Consider the following 20,715-nt stretch of genomic DNA (forward strand, 5'->3'; position numbering starts at 1 on the left):
AATAAGTATTAAAAAAAGAAGAAGCTGAGGTTTCTGGACTGGGCTAGAGACACGGCTCCTTCCGGGCAGGCGGTGAGTCCACTGTACTCTGGGGAGGCCAAGGTCGGAACAAACGGCCACTGTCTGCGGGGGACTGGGACTGAGAGCAGAGGGTCGCTTCCCTGTCATCATAGACAGTGTCGGAGCTAATCTATGGCCATGAAACGGGGCTCCCTGTGGTCTCCAGCTCCCTGTGCCCCCAACCCAACACAGTAGAGAAAGACAGGCAGGTGACATGAAACATTTTTTTAAAAAAACAATAAAACTAACTCATTTTACTATAAACCAGCCGCAGGCATGCTGACAGTAATGTCCTGAGCGTTGGGGTTCCATGAGGGTGGGGTGCCTCTCACTCCAGCTGCTGCCCTGCCCTTAGCCCTGGCCTTGGGATGGGACCTGGACCCCAGCTGCAGGGTTCTCATCCCGACGATGATGTCATTTAGCGTTTAAAGATGGCCGTCTGTGTTGCTCCAGCAGCTCCTCTAGGTGGTCCGCCCGCTTCACGGCGGCCTGCATCACATTTCAGTCAGGCCCCAGACGCCCCCACCCAGGCAAGACCCTCACGGACACACAGAGGGACCCACCTCGTGCTGCTTTCGGAGACTGTTCACGGCCTCCTCCTTCCGCGCGAGAGCTGTCTTCACCCTGCGGTGGAGTGCAGTGGGCGTCTGCGCAGCCCCCAACTTCGGTCCCAGGTCAGCCTGAGGGCAGCCTCCTACCACCTGGCCTCAGCCCTGCTGACCCTGACCTGAGCAGCTGGCCCTAGGCCACTGTCTCCCTGAGAACCAGAAGCTAAAGTGGCTCTTGGAAGGGAGGGGAGGGGGTTGGGCACCGTGCTGTGCAGACAGACAGACAGACAGACAGGTGAGAAGTCACTTCAGGAGTTTGCTTTCTCTCTTAGCCCCAGGTGGGCAGCCTCCCCTCAGGAAGGACTGCGATTCCGCACGCTCACTGTCACCCTCCCCGAAGCTGGCCCTCTGCTGAACAACACCTGCTCCAGCCAGGGTCCTGGCCCGCCTCCTTGGAGAAACACCTGTGGGTCCTCACCAGCCCTGATGGGACACTCAGTGCTCCAGAACTAAGTGACACCCAGGGGGGAAGGCCCAGTCTTCCTGAGCACAAAGCTGGGGCCCGTGAGCCTGCAGTGTCTGCATTGTCTGGGAGACAAAGAAGGGTGCATGCCGCCACCCCTGCCCCCACCTGGGGCCCTGGCCACCCACCTCCGATGCACCTCATCTAGCTCCACCTGCTGGCGGGCACGCAGCTCAGCAAGCTCCGCCTTCACCCTCTGGTTCTCCTCCTGGGAGGCCGCCAGCTGGTCTGCAAACTCCTGTCGGACCACCTGGGCCAGGCTGGCCCGCTCACTGCACATCTGTGTGTTTGCCTGCGCAGCAGGGGAGGCTGTGAGCAGGCTGACAGTTAAGGGGGGCTCCCACGCGGGAAGGGTCTGGGGACGCTCACCAACCGCACGTCTTCCAGTTCCTTCTCCTTCTGCCGAACCAGGGACTGCAGGCGCCCCTTCTCCCCCTCGGCCTCCCCGAGGCGCCCTTTCAGCTCTGTGCACCGCTCCTGAAGCTTCCGCTCCGACTGCTCCAGCTCGGAGAGCTCCAGTTCATACTTGTCCCGCACACGCTTCACGCTGGCAGGCAGAGGCGGGTGGCGGGTGAAGACGGACAGCTGCTGCTCCCGCGGCCTCTGGCCTCTGCGCTGGGCCCTCCCCATCTGCGGAACCAAAGGCAGGGGGCAGCTCACCGGCTCTCGGCCGCCCTCTCGCTCTCCTCCTTAGCCAGTGTCATATCCGCCTCCAATCGGTGGATGACCATCTCGATCTCCTGGTCTCGGCCTTTTCGGATCTCCTCCTTGAGTTCCCGTTCCCTGGTCAGCAGCCACGCTTCCTGTAGGACACACCACAGTCAGAGGACAGGGGGTAGGAGAAGCTAGAGACAGTGGCAGGGACTAGCCCTGTGGGCTCTGGGGAACTGTCCTGGCCTCGAGACGTAGCATAGGGAGATGCATAGGCCAGGGTGAAGGGCTCTGGCCTGCCCAGGCTCCCACAGGGCCTCTTGTGAGCACAGAGGGATGGGATGGCCTTGGTTAAGGAGGTCACCTCTGTAACTAACAGGCTCTTCATCTCTCAGAGAACTACAGCCCAAGACAATCAAATACTGCTAGACAGGCCAAGCCAAAATGGCAACTCTGCCCTGGGGCCAAGGGGCCTCCCTCAGGTTCTAGGTCTTAGCTGACTCAGAGCTGAGACCCAGGGCGCGGGCAGGAGATCCTCTCAGGCCTCCAGGGCCTGTCCAATCCCATTCCCTCCTGTTCTAATTCCAGGGCACAGCTGGGGATGGACCCCAAACCCCAAAAGCAGCTACAGGTGAGTCCCAGAAGCAAACGCCCAAGAGCCCCGAACAGCAGCCCACCCTGGCTGTTCCTACCTCCTTCTTGGCACAGCTGGCCACCCACGCCTGTCTCTCAGCTTCCAGCTGCTCCTTCAGCGCTTTCAGCTCGGTCTGGAGGGGACAGGCCGTGAGCAGCCACTCCAGGGCCCCGCCCACCCTGTCCAGGGGTCAGGCTCCCCCAGCAGAGGGTAGAGTCAGCCAGCATCCCGGGGGGTGGGGGATGGGGGTGGGGTGTGTGGGGATGGGGGTGGGGTGTGTGGGGAGGGGTGGGGGATGGGTGTGGGGATGGGTGTGGGGGATGGGGTTATAGGGGTGGGGGATGGGGGTGGGGTGTGTAAGGTTGGGGGTGTGGGGTGGGGTTATGGGGGGTGGGGGATGGGGGTGGGGTGTGTGGGGATGGGGGTGGGGGATGGGGTTATGGGGGGTGGGGGATGGGGGTGAGGGGTGTGGGATGGGGGGTGCGGCACGCCAACCTGGTGCCTCTGCTCTTGCTCCTCCCGGCTCTTCTCAAACTCGGCTCTCAGGGTTCGAGTGAGCATGGTACTGCTCTCCTCCAGCTCTGCCCGCTGCCTGCGGGCCAGCGGGTGGCTGTGAGCGAGCGAGCGGGGCCGGCCGGGGTGGGGGGTGGGTCACTGTGAGGAGGGCAGCCCTCAGTCACCTGGCTGCCTGCTGGCCCAGCCGCTCCTTCTCTTCGGCCACCTCGTTGTAGAGTCGCCGCCGCTGCTGTTCCAGGGCCCGGTGCTCCTGCTCCAGGTGCTGCTCAAACCTGCAAGACGGTAAGGGTGGTGGCTTCCGCCGCGTCGGGTGGCCACACCGGCTCCCGGGGACCCTCTGCTGTTGGTGGGCGGCAGCCTCCTTCGGCTGTGAAATGGCCTCAGCTCAGCTGAGTCTGTGGCTCGGTGTGTCCTCACACCGGCCTCTCTCCTCCGCTTAGGCCCACTCTCAGGTGAGAGCCAGGCACCTGCTTCTGTGGCTCGAGCAAGCTCCCGCCATGGCTGGTACCCTTGTCCTTCCTGAGGGGCAGCACAGTGGGTCACATAAAGAGAACCCTGCCTGGAGGCACCGGTGGTGAAGGAGGGACTGATGCTGGCTGCGGGAGCCTGGGCAATCCCGTGTGTGTCCCTTGGCCACCAAGCCCCAGGCTCTGACATCACAGCCTGGCCATACCGTAAGAGTGGTGAACCCTAGAGCGGAGGGAATGAATGATGCTGTCCTCCTCCACAGCAGAGCAGCCTACACATGACTGTAGGCCCAGCTTAACGAGTCTGGACACCTGAGCACTGGAACAGCAATGCCATGTGACCCCACAAGGGTCTCTCACTGCACTGGCCTGGCAGGTGGAGCGCACAAGCCCCACACAGGCGGCTACCGTTCCAGGGGAAGCCCGGGGCTGCTCTAAGACCCCGGCCTCCAGTGCCTCCTACCGCTGCTGGGCGCGCTCGCGCTCCTGCTTGCCCAGCGCCTCCTTCTCTCGCTCTAGGTGTTCCCGAAGCTCTTCCGCCTGACGCAGGTGGCGCTGTGCGGCCTGTTCATCACGCTGCTGCAGCTCAGCCTCGTGCAGGCCCCTGAGCCTCCTCACCTCTTGCTTGTGCTTGGCAATGAGTTTCTGGATCTCTGGCTCCAGACCTGTGGGGACAGGGGTTAAACTAGAGACAGGGCCGCGGGGCCCCTCCCATCCAGCCGCTGCCCCAAAGCACAGCAAGCCTAATAAACGATGGCGAGAGAAGAGGCCGAGCTCCAGGAGTGTCCTGGAGACACCATCAGACACAGCGGCTTTTCTAACCTGTGGGACACACGGCCACCCAGCCCCTTGGTGTGCCTCCCAATGGCGCAGTGCCCAGGACCCTGGAGGGAGAGGACCTGCGGTAACCACCTATGCCCGCGGCCCCTTCACACACCAACTCTGTCGGCTTAGGGGGCCTGGCACTTGGTCTCTGGTGTCTGCAGTGTGACCCTGCATGCCAGGCACCTTCTCCCTCTCAGGCTTCCGTCACTGGGAGCCAGCAGCTGCCTGCCGCAGGAAGCCTTCCCCGGGGCTTCGCCCGTGTCCCCAGCTACCGCCAGGGCGCCAAGGCTCCTACCTCTGACCGTGATTTCCTTGATCTTTTTGGTTTTCTCACTGATCCACTTCTCGCGACGGATTTTCTCAGTGGCGCTCATGAGTTCTTTGAGCTTCTTAATCTCCTGGGCAAGTCGTGGGAATGCAGAGATGAAAGGGTCATCCTGAGTCTCCTGTCCCCTCGCCACCTCCTGGGCCTGTACCCTGCAGAGCTCCCTCCTCTCCCCAGGGGTGGGGACGGGGCCACCCTACCAACATGCATTCCAGCCTGAGGCACTAGGTAGGGTGGCCACAGCCACCGGCTTGTAGAGGTGTCATCGCCAAAAGGGATGCCACCCTCCACTGGAACTCAGGCCACATGAATGAAGGGGGCATGGGAGAGAAGAGAAGCCCCCCAACCTGTGCCTTTCCTGCGGACAGACGGCATCGACAAAACCTCAACTCAGGGACACTGCATGTTTTCTTAGAGACAAAATGTCTTAAACAACAAAAATGTTCAAGGCAGTAAGGGAATTAAAGGCATAAATGGATTATAACCTCATCTTAGCAATTCTCTTGTCCCTAAATCTAGGCAATAGCCTTCATATATATTCACCTTACAACCACACTTACAGAAAGAATTTCTCCCCCCCCCCCCACCTCCCCAGCCTTGGCTGTCCTGGAACTCCCTCTGTAGACCAGGCTGGGATTAAAGGTGTGCGCCACAGGTGCCCAGGCCAGAAATAAATTATTAAACCTTCCACGCTCAACGATGTGACTAAAAAGCTACGAGACCTTATTTATACACCTCCACTATGAAGAGAGCCGGGCTCTGCCTGGAGAAGCTACACTCACACTTGCAGATCTCCTCGGCACCTTAGGTCTACAGGGATCAAGGGTGGGGGGAGGCTCGCTTGGGCTGTCGGGGATGGCCTGGAGCAACAACTCTGTTCCCGAGGCTGCACCCGAGAGCTGCAGTCTCCAACCCTGGCTGTGGGCTGTGGACTTTGGGGTCTCTCTCACTTGGGTCTGGACTCCAGTCTAGGTGGCTTCAGAGATGCCAGGTCTATGCTCTGGGGGAGGAGCACAGTCAGGTGGCTGAGTCAGACTTTTAACCAGCTTCTGCTGGCCACTCAGGTGGGAGCTGAGGTGCCTGGTACATAGACGATAAACAGGTTCTGTTACTCAGGAATTCACTGGAGTGGGCCATTCTGGACTCCTGGGCCCATGACCAGTGTCCTGTGAGAAGGGCCAGGTAGGCTGTGCATGCTTACCTGGGATGTGGCAGCCCACACCTCAGGATACAGTTCAGGAAGAGGGAAAGGCACCAAAAAGTTTAAAAAAAAAAAAAAAAAAGAAGCTGATATGGTGGTGCATGCCTTTGATCCCAGCACTCGAGAGGCAGAGGCAGATGGATCTCTGTGAGTTCAAGGCCAGCCTGGTCTACAGAGCAAGTTCCAGGACACCAGAACTCCTACCCAGAGAAACCCTGTCTAAATGAACAAAAATCTCAAGAAGGAAAGGAGCCAAGGAAAAGGGGCTGGCAATTTTTTTCACCAGGCCCCCTAAACCTGCATCCTCAGGCCGCGATGCCCTGGGCCCCAGCAACCCGTTCACAGCCAGTATCAGCCAGGGAGCTCACCAGCTCATGCTGCTCCTGCATCTGGGCCACGCGCTCCCGACACCGCTGGTCCCCCTGCTTCAGCTCAGCTACCACTGCCTCGCACTTCTCACTCAGGATCTTCTTGTCTTCAATCAGCTGGGGTGGGGTGGGGTGGGGTGGGGTGAGGCTCTGACGCCCACCCCAAGGCACCCCCACTACGACAGCCAGCTGGAGAACTACCCTGGGGCCCGGGCCACAGTGGGCCCGCAGCCAGCGCTGGACCCCAATGGAGGGACGGTGTCACCAAGCCTGTGTCCGCAGATGGACTCCTCTCCCCACACACAGCCGCCCAGAGCTTCGTCACCTGGTCAATAAAGGACAAGTGCCGTTGAATGGTGGTCTCATAGTGCTCCTTCTGCTGTCGCAGCTGCCGGCTCAGCTCTTTCTCCGTCTCCTTGACGCGTCGAATGGTGAGGTCCCGCTGCTGAGCCTGCAGGGGGTACGGTACAGACAGGGGTACTGGCACTGGGGTCCCTACCCGAGACGCAGGGCTGGCTATGTGGGAAAGAAGACAATGACGTAGCCTTGGGGATGAGGACAGCTCAGGCCTGTTCAGTAGGATGCTGTCAGGCCCCATCCCATGGGGCGTGGCTGAGGGTGGGGCGTGGCTGAGGGCCTCACCAGAGCTCTCTGCAGTAGAACCATGGCCTGCCTCTTCTCCTCCACCTCCAACTTCAGCCGCATCATGGATGCACTCCCCTCCGGCCCCAGCTCCAGGGGTCTTGGGCCTGCCTCCAGCACCAGGCTCTAAGGATATGACAAGCCTCAGGCAGGCCACCCAGCAGCTACCTACCGCCCATCTGATACCCACCCTCCATGGGGAGTCACTAGATGCCTCCTGGTTAAGGGGCGGTGGATCACAAGTCAGCCCATTTGTTATTCAGTGCAGAAGGAGGGCTATGGCCTTGACAACTCTAACACAGATCATCAGACATCCCCACTCCTGACCTTCCTGCCCCCATGAAAACAAGACATCACACTCCACCCATCGTGGTCAATCTTGTTCACTCAGGAAAGACAGCCCAAGGAGACCAGAGCCCAGGGATGCCAGCTCCATTCACCTGGAGAGGGCGCCCCGTCTAGACAGGAGCCTAGAGTGGGTCATGGCAGCCTTCACCTGCTCAGAACTCAGGAGTGGGACTCCTTGCTGTATGAGGGCTGTGCAGGTGGTCACTTCCCACGGGGAGCCACCTGGGGCCTGGCGGCTGACTACCTCCCGCTCCAGCTGGGGTGTTGGCCGGTCCTGTCCTGACTTCTCCATCTCATCCAGGAAGCTCATGATGCTTTGCAGCTTTGCCTCCGAGAGCAGAGTCCCATCATCGGGTGGGCCTGGGGGTGCACTCAGCTTCCCAAACTTCTCCAGGTTGTCAGCTGTCAGGGAGTTGGTGTCTTCCTCCTGCAGCGGCACGGCATTGGAGGCTGTCAGGGAAGCCTGAGGACTTGGGGGTACGGGGGACGGAGGGGAGGGGGGATGGGGGGACGGACGGTGAGGTGGGTGGTAGTAACCATGCCTGGAAGAAGGGCCTCCTGCTGCTCAGACCTTTGAAGACATTACTGAAGCAAGGGAGCTGTGAGCCCTCACGGGTCACTGTGTCTCAACCTCCAGGACGGGACGGGACGGGAGAAGGACCCTTGTCAGGGTCTCGCCTAAAGCGGGAATGTGGGGCCACCAGCCTCCCTGATCCTATGGACGCCTCCCAACCTATGCAGGTGCTTATCAGTGCCAAGTGCCGACTCGCCTCCTCGATCCAAGCATATCTGTCTTTGTGATAGGTCTTGGGGCGGGGCAGCGGCTCAGGCTCCTCTTCCAGTAGCTTCAGGGTGTCTAGCAGCTCATCTAGGGTTGCCCTGGCCCTGGCCTTGCCCCTGGTAGATCCCAGCACTTCCGAGTCCTCTCCTGCTGCATCCCGGGAATGGATGTCCTACAGCAGACAGGCAGCGAGGGAGATCAGCAAGGCTGGTGGTGACTGAGATGCTCCTCATGTACTAGGCCCACCCAGTGCTGCTGTGCAGGGGCCTCTGTACCCATCTCCAAGGGTCAGCGCATCTACCGCTTGGCACACATCTCAAGATGCCATCCTCGGGGAGAAGGGCCCCTGCCCGGTCTCACACTGAGCAGCCCTGTGGTCCTGCTGTCCCCTTTGAACGTCTAGTTGTTCTTTCATGGAGAGGGGACACAGGAATCCTCCCTCCCGTGGAGAACGTGAACGCCCAGCAGGATTCCAGAGCAGTTCTGAGACCTCACCCCAGCGAGATCACCAGGCTGCTGTCTCGCTGTGGGTATTCTTTCAGGACACAGGGGACCCCAAAGCTGAAGAGAGCTTAGGCCACCCAGGCATGGACATGCCCCAAAGCCAAAATCAGAGGGGAAAGGGTGCCCTGTCCAGACCTGTGGCTTGTCCTCTGAAGGCTGCTGGGGCTCTGGGAATGACTCAGAGGCAGGAGGGCAGGGGTCTCCAGGGCCTGCGGGGTAGATGCTGACGCCTGTAAAACACAACAGTGTCGTCCCTCCCGGGGCCTGAATGTGGAGGTGCCCCAGGCAGGAGCCAGGTAGAAGCTCAGAGAGGCATCGAGGGTCCCCTCCCTGCTCTTCCAGGCTATAAAGCCGAGGGGACCAAGCAGGACCCCCTAGTGCTGGGCCTCAGCTGCACAGGTTCCACAGCCAGGACCATCTGTCGTGGCCTGGACACCCAACTCCAGTGCCACAAGTGACCCAGGCAGGAGTCTCCAAGCCTGGCCACAGCACAAGGACCGAAGCCGGCAGAGTGCGCAGTTCCTTCCCACCGCAGGCCTCCCAGAGTCAGCCAGGCAGACTGGGGACCACCCCACTCACTACCATTGTTGGCCTTGAGGGCCTGGTGGGGGCCGCTGCCTGCCATCAGGGGTGGCTCCTGCGTGGGTCGAGGCTGCCCCGGTGCTCTGGTCTCTGGTCTGTCCTTAGGCAGCCTGTGATCAGCCCCGGCTGCCTTCTGGGCTCGTTTCTGCTGCAGTTCCTGAGAGAGGAGCATCTCTGAGCGGCCGCCTAAAGCAGCATGTGCCCTTACCCGTCTGCAGCCCAGCTGCCCTGAGGCTCGGTGCTCCCAGGCATTGGTGTAACCCAGAATGGACGCTGCCTGGGGTACCCAGTACCTGAATGGCTGCCTGCCTGGCCCTGCGAGCCTTCTCCTCCCGGGCCTTCTTCCTTGCTGCCTCCTCCTGCCGGTGCAGGTCCAGAAGGTTCTCACTACCCAGCCGTTGCCTCTGCCCCTGCCAGGGAGGCCAAAGCCACGAAATTTACAGAATTGAAATATGACAGCTGGGAACCAGCTGGGAGGTCTCCGTAGGACCCCGAGAGTCATGGGAATGTGCAGAGTTCACTGGCAGAGAAGAGATGAGATCCCTAGGACACTGGACCTGCCGCCTTGGCTCAAAAGAGAGCCAGCCTCACCCTGAGATGCAGGGAGGCATAGCAGAAGTTGACAGCTCTGTAGCACTTAGCCAGGAGCTTGCTCAGGGTGTCATCCTGGCAATGGCTGGCCTCCCGACACACCAACCTCAACAACTTCAAGAACCAGGCAAGGCCCACAGAAGGGGTTTGCACCTCCGAGTAACCCCACACCTGACTCTATTGGATTTGTCTCAATTCCACCGTGCACCGTGAGCCCCAAGGATTGAATGTCCAGTCCTCGGGTGAGCTTAGATTGGCTTCCACAATCGCACTCACCTCTCGCTTGCACTCCAGCAGGTGCTGAAGGCTTGCCACTCCCGCCCGGCGCCTCTGTACCTGGCGGCGGTACCAGCGTTGGATGGTGACTGCAGCCTGGTTTACCTGGTGGATAAACCTGTCCAAAGAACCAGATTCAGGACCAGAAGGGGCCCCCACATCCCTGTGCCCTAGAACGAGAACCTGTTAGTCCAGTGTCCAGATGGGAAGAAAGGGTTACACACAGCCCCTTCCCACCAGGCTATGAGATGGAAGGTCAGCCCTTCTGGACTCCTTTAAAATCTAAGTTACCCAGGGGAATGCAATGTCCGTCTACAGCAGATTTGGATGGCGTTGTGCTTAGTCATCAGAAGTTGTAAATGGCCAATGACAACTGACCACAGACTGAACGGTGATGCTCCCAGGCAGCAGGGTACTGCTCGGGAGCAAGGGCAAGCACCAGCAAGCCGTGCTAAGCACACGAAACAAACAGGCCAGCGGCCGGCCCTGAGGTCGGTGTGGGCTGAGAGAATTGAGGGAAGTTGAAATAGTCTAATTATTTTCAGTGCTGTTTATTTTTTAAGACAGTGTCTCCCTATGTAGCCCGGGCTGGCCTTGAACTCACAGAAATCCTCCTCTTCTGCCTCCTGAGAGCTGGGATTAAAGTAACCTACTCAGTTACTTGTGTTTGAGACGGTCTCCTGTATTCACCACACAGCTGGATAACCCTGAACTCCTTATTCTCCTCTACCACCAAAATGCTGGGAATGCAAACACGTACCACCATATACATTTGTCAAGTGGGTACATTTTAAAGCTAAACCCGACCGGCTGGGGGTGAAGCCCAGCGGTATAGCTCCTGCTGAGCATATGCAAGCCGCTGGGTCCCATCCCAGTACTGTAAAATAAAATAAAATAAAATAAAGCCGATTAAACAAGAACTGACCAGAAGGGCCATGAGTGGACCCATTTGCCAAGGATGATAGCAGAGGTCCAAGTGCTTGGAGCTGCCTGCCACAGGAGCCTGGCTCTGGGATGAGGCCCATCCACAGAGGGACCAAGACGGGGCTCTGGGGAGCTGATGGCTCCTGGCCTCCCCCCCCTTGCCTGCTTGCAGGACCTCTGCCCTACACTCAGTCTTGAGTCACACGCTAGGTGGGTGGTCTGGGTGGAGCTAGGGAGGCTCTGATACAGCTGTCTACCCACTGAGGGGGCCTGGCAAGGAGCCACCATGGTAGCTACGGAATGTTCTGCCTGCGCCCACCCTGTAGCCCCAGAGGGCACTGTCAAGGACAGCCCCACAGGCAGGTGTCCTGTTCTCCTTAGTCTTTTATCTTCTTTCTGCTAAATGTGTTTTTAATTACCAGTTTTACTGAGGTGTAATTACCGTACTATAAAACCCTCCCATTTGTGGCGTACAATTCAATGCTTTTTAAAGCAAATTTACAGGCTTGTGCATCCATCAGCACAATCCAATTCTAGAACATTCCCATCGCCCTAAAAACAATCCCTGTGGCACCCTGGTTGGTTCCTGGCAAGCCCCAAGCAACCACAGCCCCCTCCCCCCCATATACCCATTTTGTCTTTGCATTTTATACACTAACCAACTATTCAGTGGGAACTCTCATCGTTGGAGTCACAGGTCCCAAGCCCCTTGTCCCCTCCTCCTCCCTGTGAGCAGTCACCTCTCAGCTTCCTCCTCAGTCACCTCCTTCCGCCTCAGCTGGCCGGTGGTGCCCCGGGTGGAGTGACCGCCACCAGAGAAGTTCTTGCGAGGCTTCCCAAAGTCTCCGCCCTCTGTGCTCTCATGAGCTGCGGCCTTGATGATGTTGCTGACAGGACAAAAAGAATCCTAGCTCTGTCCCCAGCTCTGGGCAGGGTCCCTGAGCCGTCCATGGCTCCAAGACTGGAGGAGACCCACACACAGGCCACGGTGCAAAGTTGGCCCTCTGGCTCCACCTTGCTGGTCCCCAGAACTACCTGCATGGCCAAGTCCCATTGACTGCCACCCGGGGAAGATGCACTGTACATTTAAAAACAGGAAGAGCTTCTCAGTACAGGAGTCCAGAACCAGAAGGACTCAAGGGTACAGGGCTTCTCTGCTGCTCGGTCACCCCCAAACTGTGGCACCTGTGGTTCTGTATGTGGGCAGGCGCTTCCTTCCAGGGCAGAGACCTGAGCTTCCCCAGTCAGCTGCTTATTCTCCCCAGGGAGCTGCCTTAGCCCAAGTGGGAACGGCAACATCACTAAGAACCAAGAGCCCTGTCACAGGGCCAGCACCTCACATGCTTACCCTGCACAACCCACCTGCCCCCCCCCCCGCCAGATCTTCCTGTGTGCACGCAAGCAGGGTCTTACTTACTTGAGGGAGGGGGCTGTCTGGTTGGAGCTCTTGGGAGGTGACGCCTTCTTCAAGGAGGCATAGTGGTTATGCACCATGGTGGTGACACAGTTGCCCACGGCTCCTTTGTTGCTCCTGTCAGAGAGGCAGGGAGGGGTCAGTCTGGAGGACACAGTCGGGCTGCTTGTGGCACACGCTCACGTAAAGACCCTCGGCACAACCTGTGACAGCGATCACGCACCTCCAGAACCCCATGGCCCGCACCCCAGTGGCCAAGCCTTTTCTGGGTTAGAAAAACCCTTTCTTGCACCCAAAGGAGGTGGATAGGGTCCTCTGACTCCCAAGGTCAGGGGGTCGCACACTTGCTTTGGAGGAGGCCTCGAGTGTGGCTTCTCCTGTCTATCAGGGAGGCCATCGCAACAGGACCTGCCATCTCGGACACTGCTCTCAGACATACCTTGGTCTGTCATGTCCCTGGTGAGCATGACCCCAAGAGTGACAAGCACAGCTCTGACACAGGCTCACCCTTCCTTGGCAGGCAGGTTGGGAGCCCCAGGGAGACACAGTCCCACCTCCCCAAATCTGATGAACCTTCCAAGTCAGGTACAGCCAGCCCTGAGGGAGCCTCCTGGACCTGAAATTTCCACAAGGCACAGCTGGGTGACTCAGGCCTCTCGAAGGAAAGGTGGCCAAGGGAGAAGGGGCATCCCAGAAAGCCTGCTGGGCCTGAGCACAGCCGCTGCCCTTAAACAGTGGCCACCTTATAGCCCCTCTTTAAGCTGAGGGGAAGGCCATTCATTCAGCCACTAACTTCTCCACTCATTACAGAGGAGCTGTATCCAGCCGCATAAAAGACAAAAGCGCTCCTGGACCAGGAGCGTCGTGGAATGGTACCTGTTGTTAACAGTGAAGCTGGGTGCCAGGGTGCACTCCTTCCTCCGTGGGCCCAAGGCAGAGTCGAGGGTGCTGGGGCTCTGGGCACTGGCTGGCAGAGCAAAGCCCCTAGGCTGGTCATCCTGTGGATCACACGGACACTTCTCAGCCTGGGGCACTGGGACACAGGCAACGCCAACAACGGGCTCTTACATGCCATGTGGCAGCAGCTGCAACCCCCAAGCGTCAAGACAGAAGCCCACCCTCCCTGAGCACCCTCTCTTTGCAGGAAGGGTGCGCGGGGGGGGGGGGGGACCAGATGGTGGACCCTGGCAGGGGTACCGGGACTCATGGCCGCTGCACACCGCCCTTACCAGGACATTCCACGAGGCTTCCTTCTCACTGGGCACCTTGCTAGGACTGGCCATCCTCCTTGTCCTACCAGTGCCACCCTCAAAGAGCATCAGGAAGTCGCCGGGCTCTGCTGGCCTGTGTCAAAGAGAGGTCAGCACACAAAGTCAACCGTCAGGGGCGTCAGGGAGGAGGACAGGCCCGCGTCTTACAGAAGACAGGAGGGTACGGCTCCAGTACAAGCCCAGTTTAAAAGAATGTTTCTTGGAGGCTGGAGAGTTGGCTCAGAGGCCAAGAGCACCTTTCTGCTCTTGCACAGGACACCAGGCCTGGTTTCTAGCACCCACACAGAGGCTCACAACCTCTGTAACTCCGTTCCCAGAGAATATGACGCCTTCTTCTGGTCTCCGAGGGCAGCAGGTACAAATGTACCCTGAACTACATTCCTTCCTGGCAGAGATGGTGCGGGGGGGTGGAGGGGAAAAGGTCTGGAAGCCTGGGGAGTCTGGGTAGTCACACAGAGCCTAAGGATCAAAAGCCTTAAGGTGTGTGGCTACCAGCTACGGGTACATCTGTCACCCCCCTACAAAGAACCACAGCAATCAGCTCAAGACAGTCAGGGGTGACAGCTAGATGGCAGGAACTCCCCCGGGCGGCCAGGGGCGCGCCATGCTCCACGGTCTGAACCTGACGGAGTACATCTTGGGCCCTGAGGGACGCCGCGATGCCGAGGCTATCTGCATCTGCTGTCAGTGCAGCTCCTGTGTGGATCCTAGGATCCACCTCTGTTGGCTCAGAACCTGTGAGTATGTGACCGAGTCGCACTGGGGACAATTCATGCAAGAGGGCCTCACTGGTCCCTCTCGGCTCAGCGGCGCAGGCCACGGCTGGCTCTGTGCTGGCCTCCCCAGCACTGAGGTTCCAAGACAGCTACACTGGTTGAAGACGGGCACGGGGTCCAAGGAAAGACTCAGAAATGTCCCGATACTGACGCCTAGCAGGTGGGACCTCCTGAGAGGACCCAGAATGAACGCTCTTAGCTGCCCCTAACCCTCCTAGCTCAAGAGAACAGAGTGGGACACCAAGGCCAAACAGTGTGAAGGCCACCAAACCCCACCGTCCAGCAAAGACCATGACTGATGGGCCTAGCGGGAAGGGTTACCTGGGGGAGCCGGTCCATGGCTGGTTCACCTGGGTAGTGCTGCTAGATCTTCGAAGGTTGTTGATAGCCCGGGAGCCCCCAGGCCCTGCAGCCTCCTGCCGAGTGGAAAACGGAGCCTAGTTAGTAGAGAAGACCTTGGACACGTGCCAGGAGCCCAGCACCAGGCCAGGCCTTGAAGCAATCACTGGGGTTTATAAAGGAGGGTCCTGGGGTCCAAACAAGCTGGGAGGCTCTGAAGGTGGCACATGGGGACAATTAAGGGGGGTGGCAACAGGACAGGGTGGCTGGTAAGCAATGCTAGGTCTAACCATCAGTGGGTACCAGGGGCAGGGCCCCAGACTCTGAGAGCCTAGATGAGGCCATCTGCAGACCTGGAGTGGCTATGGTACCCTAGCTGCAGGCTCATTTCTCCTCTGCACATCCGACCCACTCCCCACCACCATGGTTTTCCGAGACAGGGTTTCTCTGTGTAGCCCTGGCTGTCCTGGAACTCACTCTGTAGATCAGCTTGGCCTCGAACTCACAGATCCTCCTGCCTCTGCCTTCCAAGCGCTGGAAGGCCTGACCTACTTTTAGTAGTTTGGACTTGCTGAATACTTCAACACACAGGGTCAACCCTGCATCAGTTGGTTCGGGGATAACCCTTTCCTTTCCCGTTTTATGTTCTTCGGACCAAGGAAAGGGGTGAGGGTTAGGTCTTGTGCCCACTGAAGTTTATCAAGGTGGAGAAGAAGTGTTCATTAGGTAAATAGGGTCATGGGCTAAAAGCCTAAAATGCCATCTGTGTGAATGTCACCAGCCCAGGAGCAGGACCCATCCTGGAGACAAAGCTAGCTCACTCCACTGTCACATATGTGCTGTGTGCTCTAATGGCAAGCTCAGTCTATTGGGATCTAAAGGCCTGCCCAGGGCAGATGCTCTTCAGAAACCCAGCGAGATCAACCAGTCACAGGACCAGCTCTAGGAAGATAGAGAGGGCCTGTCCAGGTGGGCTGCTCTTCCATTCAAACTGCAGGGCTAAGGTCACCCCCCAGACTCAGGCAGAGCCCCGGTCCCAAAAGCACTTGACTTCTCTCTAGCAGACAGCAGCTTTGGGTGGCAAGAATCCAGCTTGGCCTCTCATGGTCACCTCATGGATTTCTGAGTGACAGAAGCGCGCTGGGGAACCAAAGGCAGCTTTCCCCAAGGACCCAACCCCTGCCTATCTGCCGCCCACCCAGTTTCGGCAAGGCTGCAGAAGCTCGAAACTCTCCCACCAGTCCACCCCCTGGAAGAACCTAATGACACCTAACGGCAAAGCAGAGCAAGAGATACCAGGAGAATGTGTTTGCCCCAGGGTAGCTTGCTAGGCTCGTGAGGTCCAGTCCCCCCTGCCCACAGGATGAGCATGGATCTGAGATGGATGCTCTTGTGAGAAATGATACCCAGAGGCCAGATGCCACCCCAAAATGGCCCTGGCCCCCACACTCACCAATGCCTTTTTTCTCGGCTCACTGCCCGTGGCCACAGACATGGAGCGAACAATCGACTTGGCGGCAGAGGCGCTGCTGGGGCGTTGGGACATGGGTGGAGGGAGGCCAACCAGACTCAAGTCCACACCTTCTGGACTGCCTTCGGGAGTAGCACTGATGGTCCGTGAACCTTTCATGGTGGACCAGGATGGCCCTGAGAAAGAAGGCACAGTCAGACACCACGGTAGAGGCTGGGGACGTGGCTTAGTCCAATCGCCAGCGTGGCACAGAACCAGGAACCATTGTGTACGCATGTAGTACTGGTGCTCAGAAGGCGGAGGCAGGAGGACCAGAAATTCAAGACCATTCTCAGATATTCAAAGCCAACCTGGGCTACCTGAGACCGTGGCTAAAGACGACGGGGACGGAGCTTAGGGAGGTGACCTGGTACTTACGAGTGCTCGCTGCTCTTCTAGAGGGACAGAACTTGATTCCCAGCACCCATATCATTGGTTCGAAACTGTCTGTAACTCCAACACCAAGCCATATGACACCCACACATAAATACTTTGTTTTTCCAAGACAGGGTTTCTCTGTGTGTAGCCCTGGCTGTCCTAGAACACTCTACAGATCAGGCTGGCTTCTAAATCGCAGAGACCCACCTGCCTCTGCCTTCCAAGTGCTGGGATTAAAAGCGTGTGCCATCCCTGCCCAGCCTCATAATTTTTTTTAAAAAGAGACAAAAAAGAAAAGACAAGAAACCATTATCACGTGCCCTGGACATCTGGGTCTACCCGCCACCTAACTCTGGGAGCCACAATTAGGGATGGAGCTCAATCAGGAGCATGAGAAGACAGGACCACTCTGAACCCTACACAGGGCTCTGAATGGTGGGAAGTGAGCATCTGAGGCATGGCCCTGTGGGCACTCCCAGAGGGTGGTAGCAGCAGGCAATGGTGGGTGAGTCTGGCCTTGTCACTTAGCCCAGTCCTAGGCCAAGGTACTCTATCTGTTCTGGACATTCTCTGCATTTAAAAAGGTGAATCTTTCTGGGCTATCCTGAGGATGAAATGTGACTTTGAGGTTGGACACTGGAGATCCCTCAACAGCTACTCCAGCAGGGTGTGGAATCATAAAAGTTCCTGCATCGCCACAGAACAGAGCTCAAGGGTGTTCTGTGGTCTCTCTCTGGCCCAGGCATTGGGTCCTCGCCTTGCAGGAGTACAGCAACCCTACCTGGCCAGGGCTCAAGCTCTCATCACCCACTGAATCCTTCTGAACTTGCTCTCCGCTCACCTCACACCCTGGGGGAAACGCCTTCCTCAGACAGAATAAATCTGAACACCTGACCAGGTCCAAATCTGACCCTGTCCTCTGCAGCCACTCCACTTATCGTTAACCAAACCTGCCTTCCTGCTGTTCCCCAAACGTAGGCAGTGCATCTCAACACACCTCTGTATCTGCAATCCCCCTGCCTCCACACTGCCCATCAGGACAGAGACCACGAAGTCTCAGCCGTGTGGAAGGCACTAAGTGTTGAGTACTGAGGAGAGAGATATGGACACAGGGCAAATGCTAAGTGATTACAACCTGCTGAGTCCAAGGGGCCGAGTGCATACACTCACCATGGTCCAAAGTGATGCTGCCTTGGATCCTGAACCCAGGTGTGTGTGGTGGGGGGCAGTGTCCCTGCTCTGAGGCTGCTCAGTCGACATTTCTCACCCCCCCCCCGTGTGGGTGAAACCTAACACCTTCCCCTTCTTGGCACTGGTCACATCCAGCTGGACTCTGGCTGGCTGGCTGGCACCTGAGCTGGTGGACATGGCTTCCCCTGTCCCACGTGCAGTCAGTGAGGTAAACACAGCCTCTCCATGGAAACCTCCAAGCCAGAAGAGGGTTGGAGGCTGGGGAGACCAACCTCACCCCGGACAAAACCGTGCCACAAGCTCACAGGACCCGGAGGGGCAGGAGCCTGCTCCTAGGCCTTCGGGGGGGCAGCTGACTCCGAGAGGCAGGGCCCTTGAGCTGTGCAGTGATGCGCTCCTCTCCTCCGCGGGCGACCCGCATCTCCCAGGCCTCTTGGGACTTAAGGCAGGGGTTCCGGGACGCCCGAGGGGACCCCATGCAGATCTCCCGGGGCGAGGGGTACCGGGCCGGGCACAGGCCATCCTCCTGCAGGGCCCGATCCCTTACCGCGCGATGGCCCTCACCTGCGCGGGCCAGGCCTGGGGCGCAGGGCCCGTGGGCTCGGCCTGGCGGGCACGACTGCAGAGCCTCCCGGGGCCCCACGGGGCTGGCCTGGGCCGTGGGTGACAATAGAGAGGCGTCCGCAGGGGCGAGTGGCGGCGGCTAGCAACCAACCTGGCGCCTCCTCCGCTGTCCGTCACGCCGGCCCGCCTTTGCAACGCGCGCCGCTCTGGGATTGGCTCTCCGGACGCCCTCTCATCGTCGTGCAGCTCATTGGGCCGCGAGGCTGTCCAGTAAGTTCCGGCGTGGGAGGAGCAGCCTAAAGCAAGGCGAGTGGAGGCTGGACGAGGGGCGGGGCTTACGGAGGCGGAGCCTGGAGGGGCGGGGCTGCAGGAGGAGGTGGAGCCTACAGCCACCCCCACTCCCCCCCCCATCCTCTTGTTGCCGGGCTTCTGGTCAAGCTTCTCAAGGCATCCTGGGTCCCCTCCCAGGCCCGACAGGACCACGAGGTGGTGTCTGTGCCGCCTCTTCCCACTTTTTCCTAACTGCATTAAGGAAGCTTGTGGAGTCTCCGGGTGGCCACACTCGCTGCTAGGTGCACAGTTGTGGGCTCTCCTTCCTTTGCCCAAAGGGCTCGGACGCAGAATCTCAGCTGCCCAGTCCCACAGAAATTAGTTAACTATCAACTTTATGAACTCAAATGCTTTGAAGACAATTATCTGCATATGTTTACTAATTTATACGCTCGCGCGTGTGTTTTTGGGATGGTGGCCCAGAGGCATGCACAAGCTAAAGAAGGGCTCTGCCACTGAACCTCAGCCATTTTTGTTTTAAGAAGGGGTCTAAGGCAGTGGTGGCACACGCCTTTAATTCCAGCTTCGAAAGAGGAGAAGTCATCCTGGTCCACAGAGCGAGGTCCAGGACAGCCAGGACTACACAGAGAAAACCTTTGTCAAAAAACAAACAAGCAAAAAGGATCTCATGTAGCCCAGCGTGGCCTCAAACTCACTATGTAGCTGAAAATGATGTGGGACATCTCCCAAGCCTGGAATTACAGGCAAAGTGCCACCACACCTGGCCTTTTCTCTCTTCCTTCCCCCCTCCCCCTTGTAAGATTTATTGTGTGTAAGTTTTTGCCTGCATGTATGTCTCTGCACCATGTTGAGGGGGCTGGATCCTGGAACTGGAGTTAATGGGTGGTTGTAGGATGGCGTGCCAGGGCTGGGAACAAAAACCTGGGTCCTGTGCGAGATCGGTACGTGCTTTTAAACAGTGACGGCTTTTTTTTTTTTTTTTTTTTTTTTTAATTAACAGAATGCTTTGACTGATGCATATTAAAAGTCACGTGCTTTTGTGGGTCACTCAGAAATAGTCATTCTTCCATCCCCACGCACTCTGTGGAGGCTTAGTTGGTGGTGAGGCACAGGGTCTTCCTACGGCCCCACCGGAAAGCTCCGGGATTCACCGTTGTCCCTCTCCTCAGGATTTCAGCCTGTGGGAACATGCTCCCTCACTCATCTCTAGAATGACCCAGGGCTTGTCCCATGCTTGAGTAAATGTGATGGGAGCAGCTGTAGACGCTCACTGACTGACTTGTATAGACACAGATTTTCACATGTCTGCTGTGAATTCCTACCACAGAAATCAGGGCTATTTAAGAAACTGCCAAGATGTTTTCCAGGCACAGCACAGCCAGTGTCATGTAAGCTCCAGCTGCTGTGTGTGTGTGTGTATGTCCTCAGTTCTTGGAGTGGTTGGGGTCCTGTTCCTTTAGTCGCATTAATAGACAAGCAGTTGCATTTACCTACTCAGATGGTAAAGATTAATGTGTGTGCTTATCTGCCATGCAGTCACCAGATTCCTTCATGTCTGTCCAGATCTTTTATGTACTTTGTAATTTGGGTGGTTTTCTAGAGTTTTATTAAACTATATACACATGAGAGCATGAGAAGTATCTTAGTTTGGGTTCTCTGGAGTCACAGAGCTTATGGAGTGAATCTCTGTATGTGTGTGTGTGTTACACACACACATCTACGTGATTTATTGGAATAATGTACAGGCTGCAGTCCAGCTAATCTAACGATGCTGCTGTGAATGGAAAGTCCAAGAGTCTGGTAGTTGCTCAGTCCCGGGAGGCTGGGTGGGACTCAGCTGTCCTCCGTATATGCTGGAGTCCTGAAGGAAGAAGGCTAGAGTGACAGTGAAGGAATGAAGTCTGGCAGAGGGAGGGCAGGCAGGCGAAGAGCAAGCTCCCTTCTCCTAGATCCGTTTGTAGCCTTCCACAGGTGTGGCCCGGATTAAAGGCCTGTGGCTTCCCTCCTCAAGATCAGGGTTAAAGGTCTGTGTTTTCCTCCCTCAAAGGTCTGGACTAGAAGTAGATTCAACACTTCAAACCAAGGAGGAACTCTCCTCACAGGTGTGCCCTCCACTATTCTGGATCATAGTTTATTCCAGATTTGGTCAAGTTGACAACTAAGAAAAGCTGTAAGCGGTCAAAGGATGACACCTCCATGCATCAGTTTTCTTCTT

At 57.7% G+C, this 20,715-nt stretch overlaps 1 protein-coding gene across 1 annotated transcript; it reads right to left on the reverse strand.

Moving 5' to 3' along the window:
* Positions 1–270: 270 nt before the first annotated feature.
* On the reverse strand, positions 271–18,406 carry Cep131 (centrosomal protein 131). The gene is made up of 26 exons (XM_051181847.1): positions 18,210–18,406; positions 16,020–16,213; positions 14,549–14,643; positions 13,410–13,524; positions 13,057–13,178; positions 12,184–12,297; positions 11,507–11,653; positions 9,843–9,960; positions 9,269–9,385; positions 8,973–9,132; positions 8,529–8,623; positions 7,875–8,061; positions 7,353–7,558; positions 6,761–6,886; positions 6,444–6,569; positions 6,119–6,235; positions 4,520–4,622; positions 3,863–4,064; positions 3,097–3,204; positions 2,912–3,008; positions 2,475–2,549; positions 1,792–1,934; positions 1,501–1,678; positions 1,260–1,423; positions 624–684; positions 271–549 (listed from the first exon to the last, which is right to left on the reverse strand). Exons 2-26 carry the CDS (start codon positions 16,194–16,196, stop codon positions 475–477), a joined length of 3,228 nt encoding a protein of 1,075 aa, XP_051037804.1. The 5' UTR covers positions 16,197–16,213; positions 18,210–18,406; the 3' UTR covers positions 271–474.
* Positions 18,407–20,715: the final 2,309 nt, after the last annotated feature.

The sequence above is a fragment of the Phodopus roborovskii genome, unplaced genomic scaffold, assembly GCF_943737965.1.
Source record: "Phodopus roborovskii unplaced genomic scaffold, PHOROB, whole genome shotgun sequence".
In the NCBI taxonomy this organism is placed as follows: Eukaryota; Metazoa; Chordata; class Mammalia; order Rodentia; family Cricetidae; genus Phodopus; species Phodopus roborovskii.

Coding starts and splice junctions, on each gene's coding strand:
- Cep131 (XM_051181847.1), bottom strand. CDS start 16,196: ATGAAAGGTTCACGGACCATCAGTGCTACTCCCGAAGGCAGTCCAGAA. Junction 14,644..16,019: donor AGCCGAGAAAAAAGGCATTG/GTGAGTGTGGGG, acceptor TCCACTCGGCAG/GAGGCTGCAGGGCCTGGGGG. Junction 6,570..6,760: donor TTCTACTGCAGAGAGCTCTG/GTGAGGCCCTCA, acceptor TACCCCCTGCAG/GCTCAGCAGCGGGACCTCAC.